Source organism: Gekko japonicus, unplaced genomic scaffold (genome assembly GCF_001447785.1).
Source record: "Gekko japonicus isolate JY-2015 unplaced genomic scaffold, Gekko_japonicus_V1.1 scaffold257, whole genome shotgun sequence".
Classification (NCBI taxonomy): Eukaryota; Metazoa; Chordata; class Lepidosauria; order Squamata; family Gekkonidae; genus Gekko; species Gekko japonicus.
Window position 1 is genome coordinate 507,106 of NW_015171509.1, and position 25,201 is coordinate 532,306.

The following is a 25,201-nucleotide window of genomic DNA, read 5'->3' on the forward strand; positions in this document are numbered from 1 at the left end:
GTACTTCATACTGACATAGCATATAATAATCGGGCTTCCTTAATTGCAGAAGTGCTTCAAAACTTTTTTGTCCATGTTCACTAGTAATGTATACTTGAGGGAGTACAGCTACACTACAGAATAATGTCTCTGTTATACACCTGGCATCTGTCTTGGTTTACTGTGTTTTTCCCCCTTATCCCCAGGCAATGCTTTGCCACAGGATATTACATATTTGGCAGCTGACAGAATGTTGGTATTTGCATCTTGTGGCAGTCTTCTCTATGCTTTTGCTCGGAACAAAGAGGTTTGTGTCATTTGTTTGATAATATACAATGAGATCTCTGATCCTAAAATGCTTAATCAGTTGTGTTCAGGTATGGTGTAAGTATCTGAGCTGTATTTATGTATCAAGGATAACCAGCATTAGTTTCTAACAGGGAAATCTCTGTGCTGTAAAGGCAAGGGAGTGGGGGAAACAAGTCACGCACAACAGCCCAGCAGCAAGCTGCGTTTGTGCACAATCTGGGCTTAATGGTTATTAAATGTGATGTCAGAAGGCAGCCAAAGTATAATTATTTCTGAAATGATTGGGGAGGCTGGCTTGAGTGACTTGAAAATGATGCTTTAGAGAAGCCGGGTTGCATTCTTAATAGCTGATGATGGGACTTCAGTACAATGATTCTCAAACTGTATCGCCCCTTTGGGGTGCGTGGTACACCTGAAAGCAGGGCATAAAGTTCCAAGGAGATAAATGATCCTGAGCTACCAGGGTGTTCCTCCTTGCCAGTCAGAACCAATGGATAGGTTGAATACCCTGTAGCAAAGAATTTATTTACACTGGGTTTCAGTGGAAGACAATTCTGTTGCCTAGTAGCTAGGGCAAAATATCTAATCAGGTATCAGGTGGTTTGCCCTGTCATACCAACATTAGTTGGGAAGACCAGCCACTTATGTGTACATGGCTTTATAATGTGAGGATGGAGATGTTTGTTTCCTTTTCTTACACTGGTATTGTATTAGTACCCCAATCCAGAGATCTTTAAACACAGTGGAGGGCTGCATCAAAAATCTGAAACATACTGCTGTAATAGCAACGTTATTTCAGTTGTGTGTAGCTTGCAAGCAGGATTCTATATCTAGAATATATATAACTACTTGAAAAGGGACTTAAAGTTGAAGAGCAGCTGTGTTGGCGATGCTATCAACTTAACTGCAGTTTTATCAGTGTATAGAAGAGTTCAAAAGTCTCTTTTTAATTTGGATTAAATCTTGGTAGAGAGTTTTGGTAGAAATTTGGGGATTCTCCTTTATGGTAGTGCCAAGACTAGGAGAAGCTCAAAAATACCTTGTTGGTTTCTGAGGTTTGGAGTGATACAAGAGATTTTTCTATACCCACCCCACATAAAACTGGGTGTAGGCTTGCCTTTACAGTCATGTAGCCCCTCAGAAGTGCTTAGAACTTCTTCAGAGTTCAGAATAACACCAAATCAAGAGACACTGCTCTGTTGTTTCTCTTTCTCCCTTGGGAAAGCAGGTAAGGTAGCAAACACAAATTTTTGCTTCTGTAGTTGACATCTGGTTCATATTTGAGATTTTAGATAACAATTTAAATTTCTACAGTGTGGATTGCATAAGCAGTATTTTGTGACTTTGCATTGTACTGTATTATCACTTGTTTCTTTAAGCAAGGCATCTCTTTCAAATAAAATAGCTATTGTGCTTTTAATTATAGATGGTTCATACTTACAAAGGACATGACACAGACATTCATCTTGTGCTACCATTTGGGGAACATGTCATCTCTGTTGATCGTGATAACATTCTTATTATTTGGGATGTACAATCAGAAGGTGAGACTCAACTCTTCCAAAGGCAATAAATGTTTGAGGAGGGGAGTAAACTGTCAAACATATGTATGATGTTTATGGAACTAATATTCTTCTTTTGTTCTGCAGAGGAATACTTGCAGCTGAATTTTGACAAGGCTGTTTTTGCAGTTTCTGCTATTATGCACCCAAGTACTTATTTAAATAAAATTCTCCTTGGTAGTGAGCAAGGACCTCTGCAATTATGGAATATAAAATCCAAGTAAGAACTACTTTTCTTTTTCTCAATAAATTGCAGATTGGCCCAGTTATCAATTATTTATTTCTGTCAGCTTTAAAATGTGGAATTGAATGGTGCAGAGTGCTGCTGGCTTGGATTATGCTGTTGGGGAACGATGCATGATTCTGGCAACGGCTTAACCTTTCTGGCAGAAGAAAATATTTGTCACTATAAAGAAAACTCAAGTTTTAAAAATATCTTCAGAATTTATCTTGTAGCAGTTTGTGGAATTTTATGCTGTTTACAAACTGTCTGAAATTCTTTTATTTTGTAAAGTATGTTTTATTAAGTTTTTAGGGTATACATAAATAGGAAGGGAAAGGAACAAAAATAATGTCTTCTGCATATAAATCTCTGCTTATCATTTCACATTATACAAAGATAGACTGAGATTTTAAAAGTTCATAAAGGCTTCTTTCATATTATAATATTAAGGAGTTCATGTCTTTGTATTTCTTTCTTATCCAATTATAAAATGGAGTCCATATCTGAAATTCTTTAATAGAATGCCCTGGTGGTCTCAATCAGAAATACACCCCGACACACTGTTAAAAGGAGTTCCCTAATGGGAACTTGCTCTGCAGATTACTGCGTGGCTCCATGGCAAATTTGGGGACATCAGCTTGTCTGGTTTGGTGTCAAGGGAATGGTGCAGTTGGTCCTTAAACTGACTGTTGTGAGGAGGAGGGGCTCAGGCAGTACAGTTTGTTTACATCTCTCATCTTCATCTCTCTTACTAGCAGGAAGAGCATCCTATAATGAGTATCTCTTCAGCTGCAAAGTTCTTGTCCTATCTTAGGTTTATCTCCTACCTTCGACAAGTGAGCAGGCTGGGTTCTTTAGTTAAAAGTTGCAAGCCAAGATCTTACTCTTCTTCTTTTTAAGTTTGATTAGCCTAGCTAGTCTGTGGGTGGTAATTCTGTTAATATACATGGCATTTCCTTTGCCTTTTGGATGTTATTGAAACGCAGAGAGTAAGATCAGATGTCTGGATCATCTGACCCCAAGGCAAAGATGTCCAGTGAGTGTGAGGTGGACTGTGGCTCATGGGTCCCCTAGTGAGTTGATCTCAGAGACCCCGTGTTGGGTGGAGACCGGCATTTCCAAGAGGATCTGCCTCTTTAGTTTGCATCTCAGCACCCAAGACCAAGAAACTGTAAATGGCAGCTGTAAGGGGAGAGGGTAATAATCTTAGCAAATGCATCCTGGCTTCTTGGTTGCTTGGATCCATAACTACTCACGTTCATAAGTTTCTCAGGTCTTATCTTGTGTGTTTGGTTTTTGTGTGTGTGTGATTTTTATCCAACTTTTTTCTATTCGTAGCAAGCTCTTGTATACATTTCCAGGGTGGGATGCAGGAGTGACAGTCCTTGAACAGGTACGTAAACCTGTAATGCATGTTTTTGAAAACAGAGCAACAATTACATTTAATAAACTTTTATGGTGCTTTATTTTATTTTAATGAACAAATTTCTCATGTAAATCCAATAGGTATAGTTCCACATGATTAAACAATTCCCTTAGAGTTGTAGCAGTTCTCTGGGTGAAGGAGACTGCTGCCATTCATATCCCCAAGACTCTGGACAGTTGGATGTACCAAGATATCCAGAAGTACAGGGATTTAGTCATAATCTTTTGATATCACTGTTGCTGATACTGGTAAAATCAGTGTACATGTCTATATTTTTCCTGTTTGGTAGCTGCTATGTTATACTGTTAGAGATTTGTTTGCTGATAAATTATAGGAAAATTTGCTTTACATGAATGAAATGAGTCAGTCTGAAGCTTGCATTTGGTCTCTGCCTAAAAGTAATGTGCAAATATACATAGTTGAAAGGTCAAACTAAAACTGTAGTCTGAATCATTCTTCTCTTCAGGTAGGTTCCTTAGCAATTTAATGGGATTTTCATCAGCACAGTGTTGCAAATTGAAATGGTTAAACTGTAATTTTCAAGTCTTAATCCTAACAGTACAATAATCCTGTACACACAGTGCAGATAATGTATAAATCTTGACTGTCAGCAGAACTGACCACAAGTAAGGCTTTTTATAATGTAAATGTTGTAAATTACTGTCTCTCTGGGAACTTTTCCTGAGCAAACCTCATTTGAATGAACCACCGTGTTTCTGTGGAACTCTAGAATGCCAGGACATGTCAGAAGGTTTCTTGTGATGTCATGTCTCCATTATTAACATTTAAATTTATTCACTTTCTTTGGAGGCTCCAGCAGTGGATGTTGTCGCAATAGGTCTTGTGTCTGGTCATATCATAGTGCACAATATCAAGTTTGATGAAATACTGATAAAATTTCAACAAGACTGGGGTCCCATAACAGCAATATCATTCCGCACAGGTAAACATCTGCATTTACTTAAAATTACGATAACTGAGAAATGTCCCAAGTGAGATCTGTTGTTCATTGAATCCCAATTTTTTGTCTATAACTTCAAGTTCAAATACTCTCTGTGTGTGTATGTGTGTATATATGTGTGTATATATATATATGTATATATATGTGTGTATATATATGTGTGTGTGTGTGTGTATAAAACTGAAACAGCCATGTTAGTTTTTTTGGAGCAAAAATTTTAAAAGTCTAGGGCACCTTAAAGACTAACAAATTAATTGGCCCCAGTTTTGCTATTTTTATAGTCTTGATACTGGGAGGTCTGTTTTTTTGGGTTTGGCTACTTTTAACAGATTGATTGAAGCATAAGCTTTTGTGGAATAGGGTCTGCTTCGTGCGTAAAATGGGCTCTCATTCAGCAGAACGTACACAGGTAGAGGATAGAAAGAAAAAATAGTGGGTTAGATCTCACCAATCCATTCAGCAAACAGTGATGTTTTCCAGCAGCACATTCCTGTTATTGGGAGAAAGGCTCTTCTGTCACAGTGCCTGTGAAGTTGCCTTCTACTGAGCCAGAGCACTGCTCTTTCACTGTGGGTGTTGTATACTCTGACTGGCAATGGTTCTCTCACATCAGCTACTCCCAAGTCCTTGAGCTGGAGATGCCAGCAATTGGACTAGGGACTTCCTGCATGTAAAGCAGGTGCTTTACTACTGAGCCACAGCCTCTGCCAGTGCAAGATTCTGTTGCATCACTATATGGGCTTTGCACCAGAGGAAACTGCTGTCATTGTAGGAATGGATCTGTGGGATCCAGCTCTGTAAAATGCAGATTGACAATTTTATGCAAAACCTCAGAAGTATACAAAATGACTACTGTGACTGTTCACACTAGTTGTACTTGGCAAGAAACTTATTATGATAAGCAACTCCTTGACAACCACTGTAAGTCATCATTTGTCACATACTGGCACATACAAGTTACTAGTCTGGCATAATAGTCACTGTGACTCTCGTTTTTGGAAGCTTTACTAAATTTTCCTTTTCTAAGCTGTATTTATCTACTGCAATATGAACTGGTTCTCTTTTTCCAGTGGTGAATAGTGGTGCTGTATGTCTATATCAAAGTTTTAATTTGTTGCGTTTTAGTTCAAGATGAAAGTGCTATACATATTGCTTTGCTTTTTGTTCTCTTAATCATGTAATCAGATGGGCATGCAGTTATGGCTGCTGGAAGTCCTATTGGCCATATTGGGTTGTGGGATCTAGACCAGAAGAAACTTCTGGGCCAGATGAGAAATGCACATGCCACAGCGATCGCTGGTCTGTCATTTGTTCAAGGAGAACCACTGCTTATTACTAATGGTTCTGATAATGCTATAAGGGTAAGTAGTTTTGATGCTGATTTTTATTTCTTTTCAGAAGTCATTTACCCACTGATTATTCTGATTCTTGCATATCACAGTTAGGGATGTAATGAGTATCTGTAGGTTGTTTTCCAGAGGGAATAAGAAATCATATTTGCAGCTGTGGAAAATTTCTCTAGTTATTTTTTGATAGTCATGGTGGATCCATTGGGTGGCTCATTGTACAGGATGTTGTACATGTGCATCTAATCTGTTGAGAATAAAGTGGTCAGGGTTTTAGAGGAGGAACTAGGGATTGTATTATTAGTTCATCAGGGTGTTGACTTGGGAATCTAGGGCAGTCAAATCACTGCTTCCTCTTGCCCTGTCCTGCAATCAGGAAAAGTCTTTCACAGTTGTTGTTGTTTTTTGCAAGAGAGTAGATGTATGCAAATGTTTCTGAAATAAATACATCTGTATTTTTGTCCTCTTAAATAAATGGGGACCATGACACAGTGATGCTAAGATCTGAACTGGTAAATCAGAATTTCCTTGGGGAAATTACATGCTTGTTTATGTGGATAGATGTCTCAAAGTACACACTGTCAGTTTTCAGTAGTGCAAAATATCATTGAAAATAATGGGAAACAATTTGCACATCTCTAAATGCAACAGATATTAGAATGAGCCATTGCTTGGTAACATATAAAGCAGCTATGCAGTGTTATTTATTGTTGTGCATTTATTTTGAAGTGAACTGGTATTAAAATATTGCTTTCTTTCTAATTTCATTTTTTCATACATTTGTTCTGTTATTGAACAGGAGTGGGTATTTGATGGCCCTGGTGGAAGTAGTAGATTGCTAAGATTCAGAATGGGACACAGTGCACCTCCAACAAAAATCAGATACCATGGACAAAATGGGCAACAAATTCTTAGTGCAAGTAAGGTGTCATTTTCTTGCTCCAGAACAGTGTTTTTTCATTTTATCAGAGCATGTGGTGTGAAAACTAGGTCATGTATTTCTGATGGTACATTTGTATTTACTAGATGTATTGTGTGGTTTAAAGTTCATCTTCAGGTGATTAAATATTAAAGTCTGGCAGTTTCTTTTCTGTGAGCTCATTTCCAGCTTCTTCCTTGTTGTCACGGCTCAGGTGGGGTGTCACCTGACGCTGCCACCACTCTGGATTTAGGTTCCCTTGAGAAGGCCCAGAGCACCCTCCCAAGACCTTCAGACCTCCATTTTGGCCAAATAACAGGTGTGAGGATCAGGCAGAGTGAACAATGAAAATAGTTTATTTTATAAGAGGTCAAACAAACTAGGTGCAGAATTATAACAGTAAGTGAAAAGAAAAGAAATCAAATGCCCTAACAAATCTAAATATATACTCTCCCTAGCTCACTATTCCAAGTGACATTAGACTACTCACCCTTCCCCACAGCAGCCTCCCCTGGCCCTGTTCCCTGGGGAAAAGAACAGCTTTTCCTGCTGCTCCAGGTCTTTTATTCCAAGCCCTCCTCTTTTCCTATTAGTCAATTTTGGCTCCAAAACCTCTCAGGGGCTTCTGGGAGTTGTAAGCCTAGCCTCACCTATTGCTAGCCAGGCTCCCTGGGCCTAGTAGGCCTCTGGTGGCACAGCCTAGATCATGACACTTGTTTTACTTAAAAATGGCTCTTGAATGTAGTTCGACAGTTTCACTGTCTACCTTCTGCTGTTTTATTTAAAAAGCCTAAGTTTTGAAGGTTTATCTGATAGTCAAAATACCTTAACACTGTAGCCCTTGACTTAGGCAACAATATTTGAAACTATACCTAAGATTATTGTAAATGCAAAGATTTATTCTTGCCCTGACCTGGACAGCCCAGGCTAGCCTGATCTTGTCCAATCTCAGAAGCTAAGCAGGGTCAGCCCTGGCTAATATTTGGATTGGAGACCTCCAAGGAATACCAGGGTAGCAACACAGAGGCAGACAATGGCAAAAAACACCTCTAAACATCTCTTGCCTTGAAAATCCCATGGGATCACCATAAGTCAGCTGTGAATTGATGGCACTTTCCACCACCAAAGATGTATTCAACAGTTGTAATGGTTTAAATTTTAACTTAAAAGTTTCTGGGCATTCCTAAAATGTATTTATGGCTGATGTTTCTTATTTTCATTATTACTTTGCCATAGGTCAAGATAGTACCTTGCAGTCATTTTCCACTGTGCACGATAGATTCAATAAAAGTTTGGGACGTGGTAAGTGTGATTGTATAATAAATAATTGAATGTCAGTGACTCTGTACTAAATGAGCAGATGTATTAAAATGCTCCCAAAGTTGCTCATATTTTTAAGTGAATGAGATGTGCATTTACTTTGCAGTGTTTTTGAGGAACTGAGAAGCCTTTCTGTTTGCTTGATGTGCAGAAGTTGCTTCTGAATCATTTGCAGAGAAGAAAGTTATGTTGAAATAAGTGGAATTTTGCCAATTAAGGGCATTCACAAACAGGGCATTCACAAACAGCTCACTATTCCAAGTGACATTAGACTACTCACCCTTCCCCACAGCAGCCTCCCCTGGCCCTGTTCCCTGGGGAAAAGAACAGCTTTTCCTGCTGCTCCAGGTCTTTTATTCCAAGCCCTCCTCTTTTCCTATTAGTCAATTTTGGCTCCAAAACCTCTCAATTTTGATGGAAAATTATTACCCTGATACTAATTACAGTGCGACTTGTTCTGATTAGCTACTACTTAGAATTAGGTGATGGTAAAGATGAGAACAGAATATTTTACATCATAGGAAATGTGTAATTACAAACTTGTCTCTATAAATGGTTAACCTGTTTCTTGGGTGTTAAAGGTTCCCTAAATAAAAAGAAATCAAAGAAGAAGGGCCTTCGGGATGTTACAATGGCACTTCCTCCTATTACAACATTTGCAACAGGTACGCAACTCTCCCCTTGCTTTGGATGAACAGGGTCATAAAAATAAACCAAATACTACATTCTTTTCTTTTGTGGTGCTAAACCTCTGTATTAAGAATTTGAGAATATTAAGTGGTTTTGTTGAAGTAAGACACTAAAAATAATTTCCAAGAATATTGAATAACTTATTGTGCAATTGCAGGAGGCTGCAAAAGCAGAATCTTGTGGGGGAGGTTACATTCTCTAAGTCCATTTATACTCAAATAAGCATATGCAACTAAAACATAAACTGACATCCTAGTATCTTTCCTGTGTAGCTGGTCATGGGTTGGTCCAGACCAATCTAATCCAGTCTTGCGGTCACTTACTCTTCCCCATATCTTTGCAGACAAAGCACATTCCACACAGCCTATGTTACTTTCCCATAGTACTCCTTACTTAGTTTCCAATATGTCTTCAGGCTGGCTCATTTTGCTTCCACAGTATCATGTAATTTAGCTTAATATGCTTGTGCATGTTCCTGACTGACAGAAATGTAGAAAATTAGATCTCTCTGGCTCTCTAACTTCATAGGAGTTTCCACAGGGATTGGCAGAAGTAACTGTTTTTACAGCTTGGAATACTTTTAGGATTTGGATGCTGTTTGCTGTTAAAAATAAATGTTCATTTAGATCAGTGTTTCTCACACTGTATCATTGGGGACTTCTATGTCCCCATTTAGTCTTCCCAGTCATATAACACAGCAAAGGTATTGGCTGGCCTCAATCTCATCCAAATCCTAGCAATTCAGGAAGAGGAGAAGGATGAACCTGGCATGAGTTATGGCATCTCAGACCCCAAAGAACGGGGTGAGGGGGGATTGATCTAATGGCCCCCAATAATATCAGCCTCCAAAATGGAAAAGCACCTATTTACCTGATGTGCCCAGTGTTAGAGTGTAATTTTTTTCCTCCTGACCAAACTGAGAAGTGACTATTTACTCTTGCAACAAGTATTGGAATCATTGTGTAGCAAATATTTCCCATAGCCATATTGTGAATCAGAACTCTCTGTCAGAGTTGGAAAGCATCAGTACAGTTAGTTTGGCAAATTATTGTTTCTCACAGTTAATACTTAGGTTCCTACTTATAGTCTAAATATGTTATTTGGCACAGGGAAACTGTTCTTGTGAATGCATGCAAATGACATGTTTGAGCATTGAGAATAACTCTGCTGTTCTGTAGCTACAGTGGTGCACAAACGGGCATGGCCCCACCAATCATTTGCCATGTCCTAGGAGTTGTGAAATCTGTCACAAGTCTTCTGCCTATGTTTCCTTCCCTCCCCCCAACTCCTTCCCAGGATTTGCCAATGAGGGCAGGGCTGGCCCCAGGTTTTTTTGCACACTAGGCAAGGCTACCTTCTGCCCCCCCCCCCCATGCGCCCACCAGTGTTCAAACATAAATGCATCTTAGGAAGGATGAAAACCACAACATTTGACATTTGTGAGCTAGCTCACAATTTTTTAGCCTCCAGCTCACACATTTTTGTCTTAGCTCAGGAAGGATGGCTCCAGAGCAAACTAATTTACGCTCACTCACAACTTTAATGCCAGAAGCTCACAAAGCAGAATTTTTGCTCGCAGGAATCCACAGCTTAGAGGGAGCATTGTTTGGGACACTTTATACTATAATCCTTCCCTGTGTCTCAACAAGCAGCCAAATCCAATGCTTGTCTCTCTGTGTTAATGTGAGTTTACTCCCACTTCACAGGACTGTGGTTTTAAATGGATGCAGTGCCATGAGGAGACTACCACACCAGTCCTCCTGTATCCATTCCTTGGAAGTAAAGCCAGTGGATCTTTCTAGAATGTGTAAGGTGTTTTTGGCCTGGTAGTGGCCTGAGAATTGTAGCCCTCCTCCCCATGAAACAGAAGTGAGCCCTGCCAAATGCCCCTTGTCTTATTGAGTATCCCCCCCCACACACACACACACACATCTCAGCAGCACAGTCCTCCTTGTTTCTGAAGAACAATAATTTTCCAGAGTTCTGAGGTGGCAGTCTGACTACAGATACCACCACCACAAAGTTGGGCAGCAATTAAAAAAAAAAATATTTGTGACAGGGATTAAATGAAGAAATAAAATAGAGGGAGCTCTCTCTCTCTCTCTCTCTCTCTCTCTCTCACACACACACACACATGCACAGGCTGTCTCTGGAGATATCGTGAAGGGCGCGCCCTAAAGCATGGGTTTTTGTCCTCTCCAAGAAAGGAACCAAAGAGGGCCAGATCCTCCACGCTCAGCTAAACCGGGCCCTTGCTGCTCCCGGCCAGCTACTGCCGGAGGCAAGCGCTCACCTCCTCCTGGATGACCGGGATGTAGTGCTGCGGCCAGGGCTTCTCGAGAGAAAGCCCGCATGATGACCTGCATTGGGCCAGAAGAAGAAGGCCAGATCAGGAACTGGGCGGGGGGTGGGGTGGCTGGAATGCCTCCGGGATTCTCATGCAGCTCCAGAGCGCTTTCTTCAGAGGGGGAGGGGAGCGTGCGGGTTGTGCAGCTGAGCAGCAGCTCCATTGACAAGGAGGAAGTTGTGGACGCTGCCTCGGGAGCACGCTGGTTCCAAATCCCTGGCTCTAAAAGGGGAGGAGGGCGCCCCACCGCCCATCGGGGCCCAGCAGCCTTTTCCACAGGGCTTCAGCAGTGGGAATGAGCAGGAGTCCAGCTGCACCTTCACGAGTCTAGATTGGGGGGGGGGGGTTGTTGTCATTTTTTGAGACTCAGAGGGAGCTCTCCAGTCTGAGCAAGGGGGCGTCGGCTCTCAAGGGCTCAAACCCCGTGCATCTTGCCGGTCTTGAAGGCGGCGACACAAGGAGCCACAAGGTGACACCTGTGGCCGCCTGCTCTCTTCTCCCGGGCGGGACCCAGTCTACCTGCCAGGCCCTTCCGGCGGCCCAGAAGGACATTTCCAGGCCTTTCCCCCCCTTGGCCTTTATTTCATCACCTTTGGGTTTTCACCAAGCCGAGAGAGCCGCTGGGCGGCCGCTTTTTTTCCTCCGGAGGGAGTCCTCGACCCCCTGCAGACAGACTCCAGCCCTTCCTGGGGGGCTCCGCGGGTGGCACTCCTTCCCAGTGCCAGCTCAGGCTACCCTCAAGGGTGCACCCAACGCAGCTTCCCAGGACAGCCGGGCCGCCAAAGCTTCTCTTCTGCCGCGGGGGTCCTGCCCAAAGCCGCAGGCTGTGCCCAGGGCCTCCTGGCATCCCGCCGCTTCCTCCTTCCGAGCACACGGCACAGAGCAGGATGGGCACACTGGTGACGGGTGCATGGCGCAGAGCAGCGGCTTTGGGCAGGGTGGGGGCTTTTGGGGCTGGGGGGGAGGGTGGCAGGGCAGTTCGGCACCCACATTGGAGGCCTGCCCTAGGCGAAAGTCTAGTTTGCCTAGTGGGTGAGCCGGCCCTGAATGAGGTTCTCCTTTCCTCTTCCTATCTCCCTCCCAGTCTGTGCCAATAAGGGACAGTCTCTTTCCTTCCTCCCACCTCCTTCCCAGGTTTTCCCTTTGCACTTTGCTTCCTGCACAAAGTAGTTGATTTGGCTGTGCTCTGAAGCACGTGACACAGTCCTTTTCCCACCTTAGCTTGCTAATTCCTGCCAGTCATGGATTCCTCTGAACTGCAGCACTGTAGCACACTAAGGTAGAAGCTTTTTTCTTCTTTTGCTCTTTTAGCCTGTGTGGAGAGTGTTCAAAGGTAGTTAGGAATCAGAGGGGGTGGGTGGCAGCAGCCGTCTTTGTATTCTGTGTCACAAGTGGACTGGTGATAATTTTACAGTGTGTGTGGGTGCCCGTGCAGCTGTTTTGGCCCTTGAAAGCACTTGGAGGGAGGAGCGGGCGAAAGAGTTCTGTACCACAAGGCCACGGTGGATCAGGGCATCACAGCATTTTAAAATCTCTGAAACGATGATGATGAATTGGTGCTGGCAACAATTTTGCCTTTTCTTTTAACGGGGGCAGGGGTGGGGTTTCAATCTCTGTATCTGTAGAGAGGAGCTTTCCCAGCTTCTCTTCCTAACTTTGTGAAGCAAAAAAAGCTGCCCTTCCCCTATATGCCAGGCAGGCTGTAGCTGTGACGGAAAAGTGTGTGCGCGCATACTCTAGGGTTGCCAACTCCATCTTGGGAAATTCCTGGAGATTTGGGAGATGGAGCCTGGGGAAGGTGGGGGAGGGACATTAATCAGGTATACTCAGGGGTCATTTCATAGAAAAAGAGGTGTAGGAGCTCATTAGCATAACTCATTGGCATAATTTATTTGCATATGCCACACCCCCTGGCATCACCGGAAGTGTGTCAGAAGGCAACACCCACCGCTCAGGCTCCACTGGACTGTTTTGGATTCCTAGCTATTGGGGGGAACGTGCAGATCTGTCCTTGCAGAGGAGGGAGAGCTTGTACCTGAATAAAACTTGGTCTTAAAGGTGCCACTGGACTGTTTGGGGCCGGGGGGGGGGGCTCTGCAACTTACCTGGCTGCTTCTTGCTCTGACTGAGGGCTGCTGGGAGCAGGGGGTGGGGCTTGTTGCACGTGCCTGCCCCCTGGGCTCTTTACTGCTGAAGCTCCACTCCTGTGTGCTCCTGCAGGAAATGACCCCTGGTATAATACTATGGAGTCTATCCTCTGAAGTAGCTATTTTCTGCAGAGGATGTGGACTCTCTAGTCTGATGATCATTTGTAATTCTGGGAGATCTACAGGCACCACCTGGCGGTTGGCAACCCTATTGGATTCCAATTATAGTTATCCTTAAGTCTTTATAGCAAGTTATGTGGCTCTAAACCAGAGCAGGGTTTGGGGCTGGGGGAGGGGAGAGATGAGTTCAGTGGAAGATGATGGTGTAGTGAATCATAGGGGCCATGCATCCAAGGAAACGCACCTTCTGTGATCTCTGTTAACAAAGCCTCATTTCATGCTCAGAGGAAGAAACAGACACTTTTATGGTGATACATTGGTGTGGGGGATTCCCATTTGGCACACTGCAACCCAGGAAAGTGAAAGTGGGATAATTTGGGAGTGGGGATCTTCATGCTTTTCCAGAACGCTGTTCATCATGTGTAAATAAAGGAGGGGGAAGTTTGGTTTTAAACAAAATGGATTGTCGTTTAACCTTCTTTGTCGAATGATTGATCTCTTGTAGAGATTTTGCACTACATCATGGCTAATTCATAGTAAAGTAAATAAATACTGATGTGCTCACCACCACTGTACTCATTTGCTGCCACCACCACCCCCCCCAATTTATTCTGGCCTTGGGCCTGACTGTGTAATGCCTTTTATAGATTGATTCATCACATATTGCCAGTAAAATTTGTATAAATGTTTAGAATAATAGAATAGACTGATCCTTTCCTGTGCCAATTAACAATTTGTTTCAGAAATTTCAGAATTAATGTATTTTTTGTCTAAAATTGATTAATGCTTTACATTTGTCTTTCCCATAATTGTGTGACTCACTCTTATTTCAGAGGCTGCTGACTGTCTTTGACTTTTGTGCTTTCTATCCCTAGTGTTTCTGACTATTTTAAGTATTTCAAGAATGTTTTAATGATTTGGTTGACAACTGTAGTATACTCAGCTGGGAGCTGGAGACTTGCTATCCAAAATACCAACTTCATACTCCTTCTTTCCTTGAGAAATAGACTAAGAGTACTCTTCTTAGTGGAGTTACAACCTTCTAAGTCCATTGACTTGAATGGACTTAGAAGGCTGTAACTCTGTTTAGGTTTTCTCTGTTAGGTGAGTATGCAGAGAATTATAGGCACATTGTACAGTGTTTCTGTGCATGCATGGGTAGTGGTGGTTTTTTCTTCTAGTTGAAGCCCCTCACAACTCATGGTGTGCTACTTTGGAGGACCTCTTCAGACTTTTGAGGGGCACAAACAATGATAGGATATGTTTATGATATAAAACTGGGAAGTATAGGTTACCTGAGACCATCATGAGAACTGTATCTTGTTGGCAATGATTATCGTTCTGCATTTACAAGATTAAAAACAAAAAGGAAATTCATTGTTTATGTTAGACAAACAATACAAATATAAAGGTGCAAAAGAGATAGTATGCCAACTGTATAACATCCAGAAACTCTTATGTAAAACACAACTTGACCTATATTTTATGTGTAGAACAAATGTTGTAACATTTTTGACAAGCTACTATAGGTATTTACAAAACATTCTGTAACCACTCCTGCTTTAGAAAAGAGCAAGAGTCCAGTAGCACCTAAAGACTTAACAAAATATGTGGCAGGGTATGAGCTTTTGTGAGTCACTGCTCACTTCTTCAGACACAGCTAGAATGGGAGTCCATCAGTCCTATTTATTTATTTACTAACTAGATTTTTGCCCTGCCCGGCCGAGGCTGGCTCAGGGTGGCTTACATAAAAACAGAGTACAATTCCACAGTATAATATAAAAGTATAACATCTGTTAATACAATAACAATACTTAAAAAACATAAATATAGTAATATAGTAAAGTGCTAGTGCTTAGTTTCCACATCTTACAGTCAGCTTGTTGTTCTTCTTCAGTTGTCCTGGGTGATTAGCTTGGGCAGTAATTGGAAGACCCAGGGGATCATGGCTCTCCCATCATAGGCTGTCAGTTGTCAATAGTGGTGGCAGCTCCAAAGGCCTGGCAGAAGAGCTCCGCTTTACAGGCCCTGCGGAACTGTAAAAGGTCCTGCAGGGCCCTGGTCTCCTCCAGGAGCTTATTCCACCAGAGTGGAGCCACCACTGAGAAAGCCCTAGCCCTGGTTGTCACTAGCCTAGCCTCCTTAATACTGGGGGGAAAAACGTGGGGGGGGGGGAAGCCGATTCTGGGTCCCTGATTGCAGCACTCTCTGGGGTACGTATGGGGAAAGGCAGTCCCTCAGGTATGTAGGTCCCTGGCCATAAAGGGATTTAAAGGTGATAACCAGCACTTTGAAACGAATCCAGTATGCTATAGGCAGCCAGTGCAATGTCTGTTTATTGGAAAGTGGAGTGATTTCAGATGTCGAATGACATTAGCAGGCAAATGACAATAGCCGGTGAATAACCATAGCAGGCATGATTGGATTAGGTGAGCTATGCGGAGGGGTAATAGGCATGGAGAATTTGGCATTGGTAATAAGACAAGAAACCTAGGTCTTGATTCAGTCCAGGTGGATACATTGTCTTGAGCTTCATATCAGTTGCAATTCAGCAGTGTCTCTAATCTTCTTTGAAATTCCGTTGTAAGAGAACTGCTACTTTTACGTCAGCAACTGAATGTCCTGGAAGGTTAAAATGTTCCCCCACCGGTTTTTGAATGTTGTGTTTACTGATGCCAGACTTATGCTCATTAATTCTCTGTCAAAGGGACTGGCCTGTTCGCCCAATGTAGAGGGTGGAAGGGTATTGTTGACACGTGATAGAATAAATCACTTTAGAGGATGAGCAGAAATATGAACCTGAGATAATATGGCTGATGTTGCTGGGTCCACTGGTGGTGTTGCTAGGATATATAAGAGAGCAAAGTTGGCATCTTGGTTTGTTGCAGGCCTTGATACCAGAGTCCATGTGACTGTTAAGTAGTTTGTCATTGTGGCTGAGAAGCAGTGTTCCCTCTAAGCTGCGGAGTCTCGTCAGCAAAAATTGTACTTTGTGAGCTACTTGCATTAAAGTTGTGAGCGAGCGATTTGGGTATTGCGTAAATTAGTTTGTTCTGGAGCCATCCTTCCTGAGCTAAGACAAAAATGTGTGAACTGGAGGCTAAAAAACACTTAGAGGGAACACTGGTGAGAAGGTTAGCAGGCTACCTGTAAGCAGTGCCTGTGTGAGGAAGTGTCACTCCTGTTTTGAAATTGTATTCCCAGCATTTAGGCACAAATGTATCTGCAGCAGGTATAGTTACTCGCAACCATAATGTAACACCACTGTATTGAGTGTCCTGGTAGGTAGTGGTACACTCCATCCAAATGGCATCTGAAATGGCAAATTAGACTCAGTGTAAGTAGTTGTAAAATCATGCACATTGAACAAATGATCACAACATGACTGCATTTGAAATTAGGGTATATTGTTCTGATATTCCCGTATCTTAAAAGAAATTGTAGAGGTGAAAAGGTGCAGAAGATGACAGAATGGTTAAAGGAATTCTGCTCCTTTCCTCTGAGGAAAGACTTTTTATATGGGGTATTTTGGTTTAGAAAAAGGTGACGTGAGGGGCATGAGGTTATGCATAGTATGGGGAAAATGAATGGAAAAAATTGTCTTTCTAATAATATAGTTAAAGCGTTTTAACAGTAGATTCATAACTAGCACAAATGATTTCCCAGAGTGCATGTGGAATTCACTGCCATGACACATGGTGATGGCCACTGGTATAGATGGTTTTGGAATAGGTAAATTCATGGCAGATAGATATATCATGGCTGGAAGCAGGGAAAAGCTGTGTTGCCTTTATGCCTGCTTGCAGGCTTCGTAGAAGCGTCTGGCCTCTGATGGATACAGGATGCTGGATTTAATATCTTAGATGGACCAGTGGGGACAAATATACACTCAAAAAGAAAGACGTGTGCAGTTTTTAGAAAGCTAATTAGCAGTACTAAGTGACTGCTTTGAAGATCATTGAACCTTTCCCTCGTGAGAAGGTGTTTAACCCTTTCCTTCCATGCCTTTTCCATGTGTTAAAATGCCCATCCAAAGCTGCAGTTTAGTTTCTTGGGGGAGGGGAGTACAAGCTCCTAACCCTGTCTTCTTTGTACATGTTGCTAGCTGCATCATTGAGGGTTTTTAAATATATATATATGGGAGAGAGTTGGACACTTATGCCCAGTGACCCCCTCCCTAATCTTTGAACCAGCTATTAATTAGTTTTTATAAACAGAAGACCCTAACTGCATATCTATGTGCTGCATTCTTTAACCCTGATTCTGCAGAGTGTTCTTATATCTGGTTATATATGGCACAGATCCAGTGAAGTGAGTTTTTACCTTAGAAGTTCATTTATGATTAACATTGATTCTGTTATTCATGCTGCAGAAAAGAGTTTCATGGGCCCTGTTTTGCTAAGCACTTTAAAAGCAAAATGGCAGATTTGCAGAGAAGCTAGGATTGTATCCTGCTGGTTATGCCACAGTAATCAAGTAATAACAAAATGTGTGTGTCTCTTCTAATTTATAGATGCCTCTTGACTAAGAGTTTTACATTTAATTAATTCTGATTGTGTTACAGAGGTTGCTCGCCAAAGTGACTGGGATGGGATCATCGCTTGCCATCAGGGTTATTTAACCTGCACCACCTGGAATTATCAGAAAGGTTCAATGGGAGCCCATAAACTGAAACCAGAAAACTTCAGCAAAAATAAACCTCTTGGTGTATATGCAACTGTAAGGACTTTTTTAATAATAGCATAAAATAATATCATTAAAAGGTAGTCTTTTTTAAATCATAGCATAAAATAATAGCATTAAAAGGTAGTCCTTTTTAAATCATAGCATAAAACTTTTTGTTAAAAAAACTAATAATTCAGAGGATTATACTTTTAATTTTTTAATGCTTCCTAAGTTTCAATTTAGTTCATAACTGAATAATTTGGGACATTCCATACCAAATCAAGAGATACAAGTTGTATCATGGTCAAGCATGTTGTTGAAGTTTTGCAGAGTCGTACATGTTGAAAAATTCCCATGGCTGAAATTAAAATCCGTCATGGAGTAGGACCACACATGCACATGGGAGATCATGGGCACAGAAATAACTGACAATATGGACAGTTTCTAATTGTTTGGCAATTGGCACTGCTGTATTTCTGCCAATCTTGGCACGAAGCACATTGCATCTTTGAGAGAACTTGAGCTTCCAAATGAGACTTTTATGTTTTACAGGTAAAGTAAATCTCATGCTGTAGTGAGGAGGAAGAGAAGATGTTTTATGGGAGATGTGACCCTGAAAAACATTTCGGAGGCATTGGTCCTGCCTCCAGTGACCTTTTTAAAACTTTCAGTATGTGTAATGGGGATCTGCAAAGTTGTGACTGTGATACAACCCTCATGTGCATATAATGCCCCTATGTACTGCAGTTTTGATAGTTAGAAGATCATTCACCTGAAGTTCTTAGATGAATTGATATTAGTTGATATTAGCTTTTCTTTCTATTAAATAACTACTGAAACATTTGGCAAGTATTGTAAATTCATCATAATGTTGAGGTGGGTTTTTATGGCTGGAAAATAAACTTCTCTTGTGAAGGTGGGCAAAGTCTATTTTTTCTTAGTCTTCTTTGAAATCAGCAGAAAAATCCAAAAATACTACACAGGCTTCTTTTGTGGTATGTTAACACTTTAAGTTATGTTTTCTCTCTGTTTACCCTGACAGGCAGTAGATATCACTTCCTGTGGAAACTTTGCTGTAATTGGACTTACATCAGGACACGTAGATGTATACAATATGCAGTCTGGCATTCACAGAGGACGTTATGGCAGGGATAAAGGTGAAAATCTGTTGCTTTTTAAAAATTAGTAGCAAGAGCGTCACATTTTCTGTCCTGTGCAAAAATTGTATCTAGAAACTAAACTCAACTGCAGGAATTTGAATTCATATATTCTAGAGCTAAAGTACTTGATGCTGCATTATCATATAGTTTTTGTTTAACCATACCATCTTTATAGACTACATACCATGATGTATGCAAATTAATCTTGATCTTGACTGTACATAAACATAATGTGCATGTGTGCTGTCTTAGTGGAAGAATATGCCTGGGCATTATTGATATGTATGGGTGAGGCATATGCATGCAACATAAAAGTGTGCATCTAATAACACAACATATTCTCTATGCTTGGGGAATGGGGGGGGGGGAGTGAGCTCATGAATTGTTCCCATGGCTCATTGCCTAAATCAGGCCATAGTAAATACTGTACAATAAATACTTGGTCTTAACTGCAGACATATACAAGCTGCTGCCTCAATATCAGCAAATTAACTATACCTTTGACTGTGACAAGTTGCAAAGGAGAGGTAGATGACTTTAGTAGAGCAAAATTAGAGGGATCACTGCGTCCATTGCATATCTGCAGAGATCTCTGGTAAGAAATCAACATAGCAAAAGGATATATTACTATTTCATGTTGAGGCCTGTAAGAAATCTCATGGGGAAGGAGACAACTTGAAAATCTTACTTTCCTATAGCTCTGCTTCCAGGATTTTATAAACTTAAATTTGGGCAAGGTAGTTCCCATCCATGGTCCTCCCCCCCCCCCCCCTTTTTTTGGGTTTTTTCACTGTGTTTCAGCATTATGTGCATCCTGGAACATATTCAGCTCTCATCAGACCGTTTGGGGTTCTTTACCTCCCACTTTTGGTTAATTTACAAATTTTGATTTGATTTTGCATTTTCGCAGTTTGTTATTGTAGTGATGTTATGCAGTTATTGTAATGATGAAGGAAGCAGATTCTCCTGACCTTTAAAGCAACTTTTATCATCTTCTGACATAATGAACTATCTGATTCATTCAGTAACTTGAAATCTCATTTTGTTATATACCTTGAATGTGTTTGGTGGCACAGTATTGTCCCATACGATCCCTATTACAGAGCAAGGAAAGAGGTACTGTGCTTTGGCTTGTTCTTATTCTTGAAGAGTTTCATTATTTAGATTGTAAACTATTTAGCTGGTGTACAAATAACAATATTTGATAGCCATAGAATTAAACTTCCCAACTTCCATTGTGCTTGTAAAATAATGGAATGGTGAAAAACACCTGAATGTTAATCTCTTGTTTTTCTTGAATATTACAGCCCATGAAGGTAGTATAAGAGGAGTAGCAGTTGATGGATTGAGCCAGTTTACTATCACAGCAGGCAGTGAAGGGTTTATCAAGTTCTGGAAATTCAAGACTATGGAACTTGTTTATTCTGTTAACTTCTCTACTTCTCCAAGTAAAACGGTTCTGCATAGAGACAGGTAAGACTAAAACATTTTGATAAAGTAAAATGGAATGTGGTACCTCTAATCTTCCACTGCAAATATTTGATAACTCATGATTACAGAGCATAGTTGCAGTGATAATGTTTCATGTTCATGCTCTCTATGTCGGGGTCCCCAACGTGACCTTTCCTGGTACCCGCCAAGTTTTTAAAGAAAGTGACCAATACTAGGTGGGGCTTCTGTCCAGTAGGCCTTCTGATTGCCCACTGGCGATCTGATTGGGTGTGCGGATTCTAAAAAACATTGCTTTGACAACGGCTGTCACCACAGCACAAGGATCTTCACTATGTGACTGATGATAAGCTGTGTGTAAGCATGAAAACATTTTTAAACATTATAATCATTCAAAAAGGCGTCCTGACGAGCAGACCTTCTGCCTGAAACATTGAACAATTACCATTAGATCCAGGTGGTCAGCCATGCCACTGGACTCTAAATTACCATTAGAGTTATGAATCACCTCACTCCCTCACATTTTGTAGCGTCAGAATTCCAGAGGTGGCCACAGGCTGAAAAGGGTTGCGGACCCCTGCTGAAAGTTTCCCCCCCTTCTATTTCCTCCTCCCGTCAGTTTATTCACTTCTATCTCTTTATGTGTTCACCATCCCATACTACTGCATCTTTTGCTCTGTGTGGCCTGCTGGTATTATTCTTGACTGTGAAAGCATTTAAGATAGCCCTACTCATGTTAAAATTGTAGCTGCTGGGGTTTAACCCTGTCTTAACCACTCCACCGAGCAAAATGTATTTTAATGTATTTATTAAAATATCTATACTACACCCTTTCCTTTTGGCTCAAGTTTGAAGCCTTCCTCCAGTCTAAGAAGCCTTCCACCACCTTAAGTGGCCCTTCTGTTAGAGGAAGAGCCACTTCAGTTGGAGGAAGAGGCTGCTTGGAGAATGGCTGGGTTCACTACAGTCTCTTATGAAAACAGAAGCTTGTATTCCTGAGAAAACATTAACATGCCCCATTTTTTCTATTCTGTATTAATTTATATCCTTCTGAATTTTGCCAGTGGCCTTCTGGGAATTGCACTGGATGACTTTGGCATTAGTATTCTGGATGTAGAAACAAGAAAAATTGTCAGAAACTTTTCAGGGCATCAGGGCCAGATAAATGATATGGTAAGACTATATTTGTGAACTTTAAGGTGTACAATCTGGGGGCCCGTGAGATTCACATGGCATGGAAATTCCATCCCTCCAAACTGGCCAGCATTTTAACTTTCCTACCTGTTTCCAGTTTCTCTCTCTCCCCCAACCTGCAGTCATACTGGTGTTGTGTAGGCCAAGGTTCTTGTGCCTCACTTCTGGGCAACCACACAATGCTTACTGTGATGTCATGATATCTTGGTAGGCATTCTCCATTTGGGGTGGGGTTAAAGGTCCCCTTCCTGTTTGCTTCTAAGTTTGGGAATTCCCCCAGGCAAATAGAAAAATCCCCTATATCTGTGTATGGCCTGATATATAGATTTTTCACTCTGCAATTTTGGGCCATGTTCAGAGTTGGATATAACAGTGGAAGGTTATTTATATTATGTTAGGTCTTGCAATTTGGAGCTTAAGTAGAAGCAAATGTATATGCTTGTATAAGAATTTGTTATTTCAGGAGCACCGAATCCTATAACAGTAATGAAAATAAGGAGATGTGTATCTAATTACTGCCTGACTGGAAGTCCTCTGTAAGCCCCTCTGAGTATACAGTATAATAGGAATTTAATACCTGGGAAAATTGAAGCTGTTATCCGTAGCTTACATGCTTTTTTGTGTATTCTTCGTCTTTTAAGTGCATTAATTATTGAACAGTTTTTCTAAAACTGCGCATAGTTTCTTCTAGAAATTCATTAGGGAATACAGGGGAGCACACTAGCATCCCAATTCTGAGCTAATTTGCCTGATAGTAAGCGCCTTAGACCCCTGTCATTGTGGATGATAGTTGTGAAAACTCTAGCCAGTTACTTGCCATCGTGATCAGGAAAAAGTTATCTGAAAACCAATAAGAGGCACTCAAGTTTACAAATGCTTATTTGGTCTTGTGAAACTTGAGTACTGTTAAATTTGCCATTACTTAATATAGCCAATGTTCTCTAGTTTGTTTTAGATTTACTTTGTAGCATTATCACAGGAATTCATAAAGGCTAAAATAAAATTGCCAATGTTCTCTTGCTATCTCATGACCTATTAAACCAATTTTGATGAATAATCTTTCATTGTAGACTTTCAGTCCTGATGGTCGCTGGCTAATAACTGCATCAATGGATTGCACCATTAGGACATGGGATCTCCCATCTGGATGGTAAGCAAATATAGAGATTACAGATAGATGTTGCTTTTATGAAAAGCAATGTGTTTTGTAATTTAAGTCAGATTTATGGAACAGAAAATCTGTCGGAGGTGGCCCTTAAGTATTCAAACCCAGATACAGTTTTTTCTACACAATAACAGGGTTTTTTTAGGTTAAGGCCAGTAAATAGATTGTTAGATTTAATCTAATCCATGACTTTTCAAAATATCCTAGTGCAAAAACTGCCCCCTAGATTTCAGGAATTATTGTTGATTGTATCAATGACTGTCCAGTAGATCAGTGGTTCCCAACCTTTTTGGTATGGTGACCCAGAGCATGCAAAAATCAGCAAAATTGCTAAAGCCTGGGACCCACTTTCACTGACCACAGACCCACAGGCTTTGCAACCTACTTTTGGTTTGGGACGCACAGGCTGGGAAATGCTACAGTAGATATTTTATTTAATTATTTATTTAAAACATTTATGATCTGCCTTTCTGCCTTGTGGAACTCAAGGTGGCTTACAATATTAATCATTATAAAACTCATAAAAAGTCATAATTTAAACACTCCAATTAGGACTTCCAAAAGCTAAATCAATCAAATGTAGTCCTAAATATAACTGTCTTCAGCTGCCTCCTGAACGTCAACAATAAGGAGGCGAGGTGCACCTCTCTGGGAATGATATTTCATAATTGTGGCTGTCACAGAAAATGCCCTCTCTTGTGTACCTACCAACTGAATGCCTTTAATTGATGGGCCACTCAGGAGATCGTCTTCCCACGATCTTAATCCCCAGGCAGTAACATATGGGAGAAGATGGTCTTTCAGAAACCCTGGTCACAAGCCATGTAGGGCTTTAAAGGACAAAAACAACTCCTAGAATTGGGCTTGGGGGCGGATCGGTAGCCAGGGTAGTTGCTATAGTATTGGGGTCACATGCTCCCGATAGCTGGGCCTGACCAACAGTCTAGCTGCAGCATTCTGCACTAGCTGCAGCTTTCAAACACTCTTCAAGGTTAGCCCCAAATATAGCACGTTGCAGTAGTCCAGCCTAGATATAACTAAGGCATTGATCACTTGTGGCTAGATTTGATTGAACCAGGAATGGATACAGCTGATGCACCAGGTAGAGCAGAGCAAACGCTACAGCAACCATTTGGTTTTCTAAGGTGACTGCTGTATCAGGCAGCACCCGCAAGCTGCAAACGTAGTTTTTCAAGGGGAGCCAAGATGGGGAGATCTAAAGTCCCTGGTCTGCTATGGTGATCTCTCCTTCTTCCCTCCCTCATGCACAGGATTTTCCCTTTGTTATTTCTTCCTTTATTGCTGAGCAGCCCGTATATCTGCTCTACCCCCAATAATTTCAACAGCTCCTTACAGAATCCAGCTACGAACTGAGCTTCCCGGCCCGATATTATTTTGCGGGGCAGAGCGTGTGGCCTTATTACATGGTGTAGGAACACCTGGGCTAGCTTCTGGGCCATGGGTAATTGTTTACATGGGATGAAGTGCGCCTGTTTTGAAAATAAGTCCACCACCTGGAATAAGTTTCTGATTATCATTTCTCCCACACTCCACCCGCAGGCTTTGTTGGATCCCAGAAAGGCTGGGACACAGTAATATTTCAGTACAGGAGATGAGAAGCCAAGTCTAATCTGAAGAGAAATCATTTAAGAGTTTGCTTCTGATCTTTAGCTGTACCTAGCCTGTTTGTGCTGAACAGGTTGCAAACAGCCAAACAGTCCATTGATTAGTCTGTGCCTGATCGCGAGTAGCTAACAAGATGTGAGCTGAAGAGTTTCAAGCATCCCTAATTGTAATGAGAGTCTGGTGAGCTGATCATCAGAAATTTAAAAAGATGTCATAGTTGGACTAATATATAAGATTTCTTATGGGCTACCTGCAACTTTTGTTCAGTTTGACCTTGAATTCTGAAAATCCAGAAAGAATATTCACAAGCCGCACATGTTACAGTTGTGTACTTTGTATTCAAAGCCATGTTACTTGAGCACATTTTTATTTATGTTTTTCAACATATGAGTCCACCCGAGTAATTTTTCCCATCTCTATTATGATTTTACCCTTTGTCTGGGTGGGGGGTGTATTGAATTTCCTAGCCAAGGAGCCATGTACTTACTTAATTTTCGTTCTCTTTTCCAAGAATTCATATTTCTTCCCTTCCTGGGAGTGCCATCCTAGGCAAGAATTTAGCCCTTGATCAGTCTCCTGCTATCCTTCAGCAG

At 41.3% G+C, this 25,201-nt stretch overlaps 1 protein-coding gene across 1 annotated transcript in view; it reads left to right on the forward strand.

The window, feature by feature from the left end:
• The window catches only part of WDR36 (WD repeat domain 36), a 54,013-nt gene that overhangs the window by 8,294 nt on the left and 20,518 nt on the right, over positions 1-25,201 (forward strand). The window contains exons 3-16 of the mRNA XM_015419331.1: positions 186-286; positions 1,715-1,832; positions 1,938-2,070; positions 3,412-3,466; positions 4,310-4,442; positions 5,646-5,821; positions 6,606-6,726; positions 7,962-8,027; positions 8,627-8,710; positions 17,914-18,068; positions 19,057-19,171; positions 20,482-20,647; positions 21,688-21,796; positions 22,888-22,967. Of these exons, the coding sequence (XP_015274817.1) occupies positions 186-286; positions 1,715-1,832; positions 1,938-2,070; positions 3,412-3,466; positions 4,310-4,442; positions 5,646-5,821; positions 6,606-6,726; positions 7,962-8,027; positions 8,627-8,710; positions 17,914-18,068; positions 19,057-19,171; positions 20,482-20,647; positions 21,688-21,796; positions 22,888-22,967 (1,612 nt within the window). The remainder of the gene's footprint in view (positions 1-185; positions 287-1,714; positions 1,833-1,937; positions 2,071-3,411; positions 3,467-4,309; positions 4,443-5,645; positions 5,822-6,605; positions 6,727-7,961; positions 8,028-8,626; positions 8,711-17,913; positions 18,069-19,056; positions 19,172-20,481; positions 20,648-21,687; positions 21,797-22,887; positions 22,968-25,201) is intronic.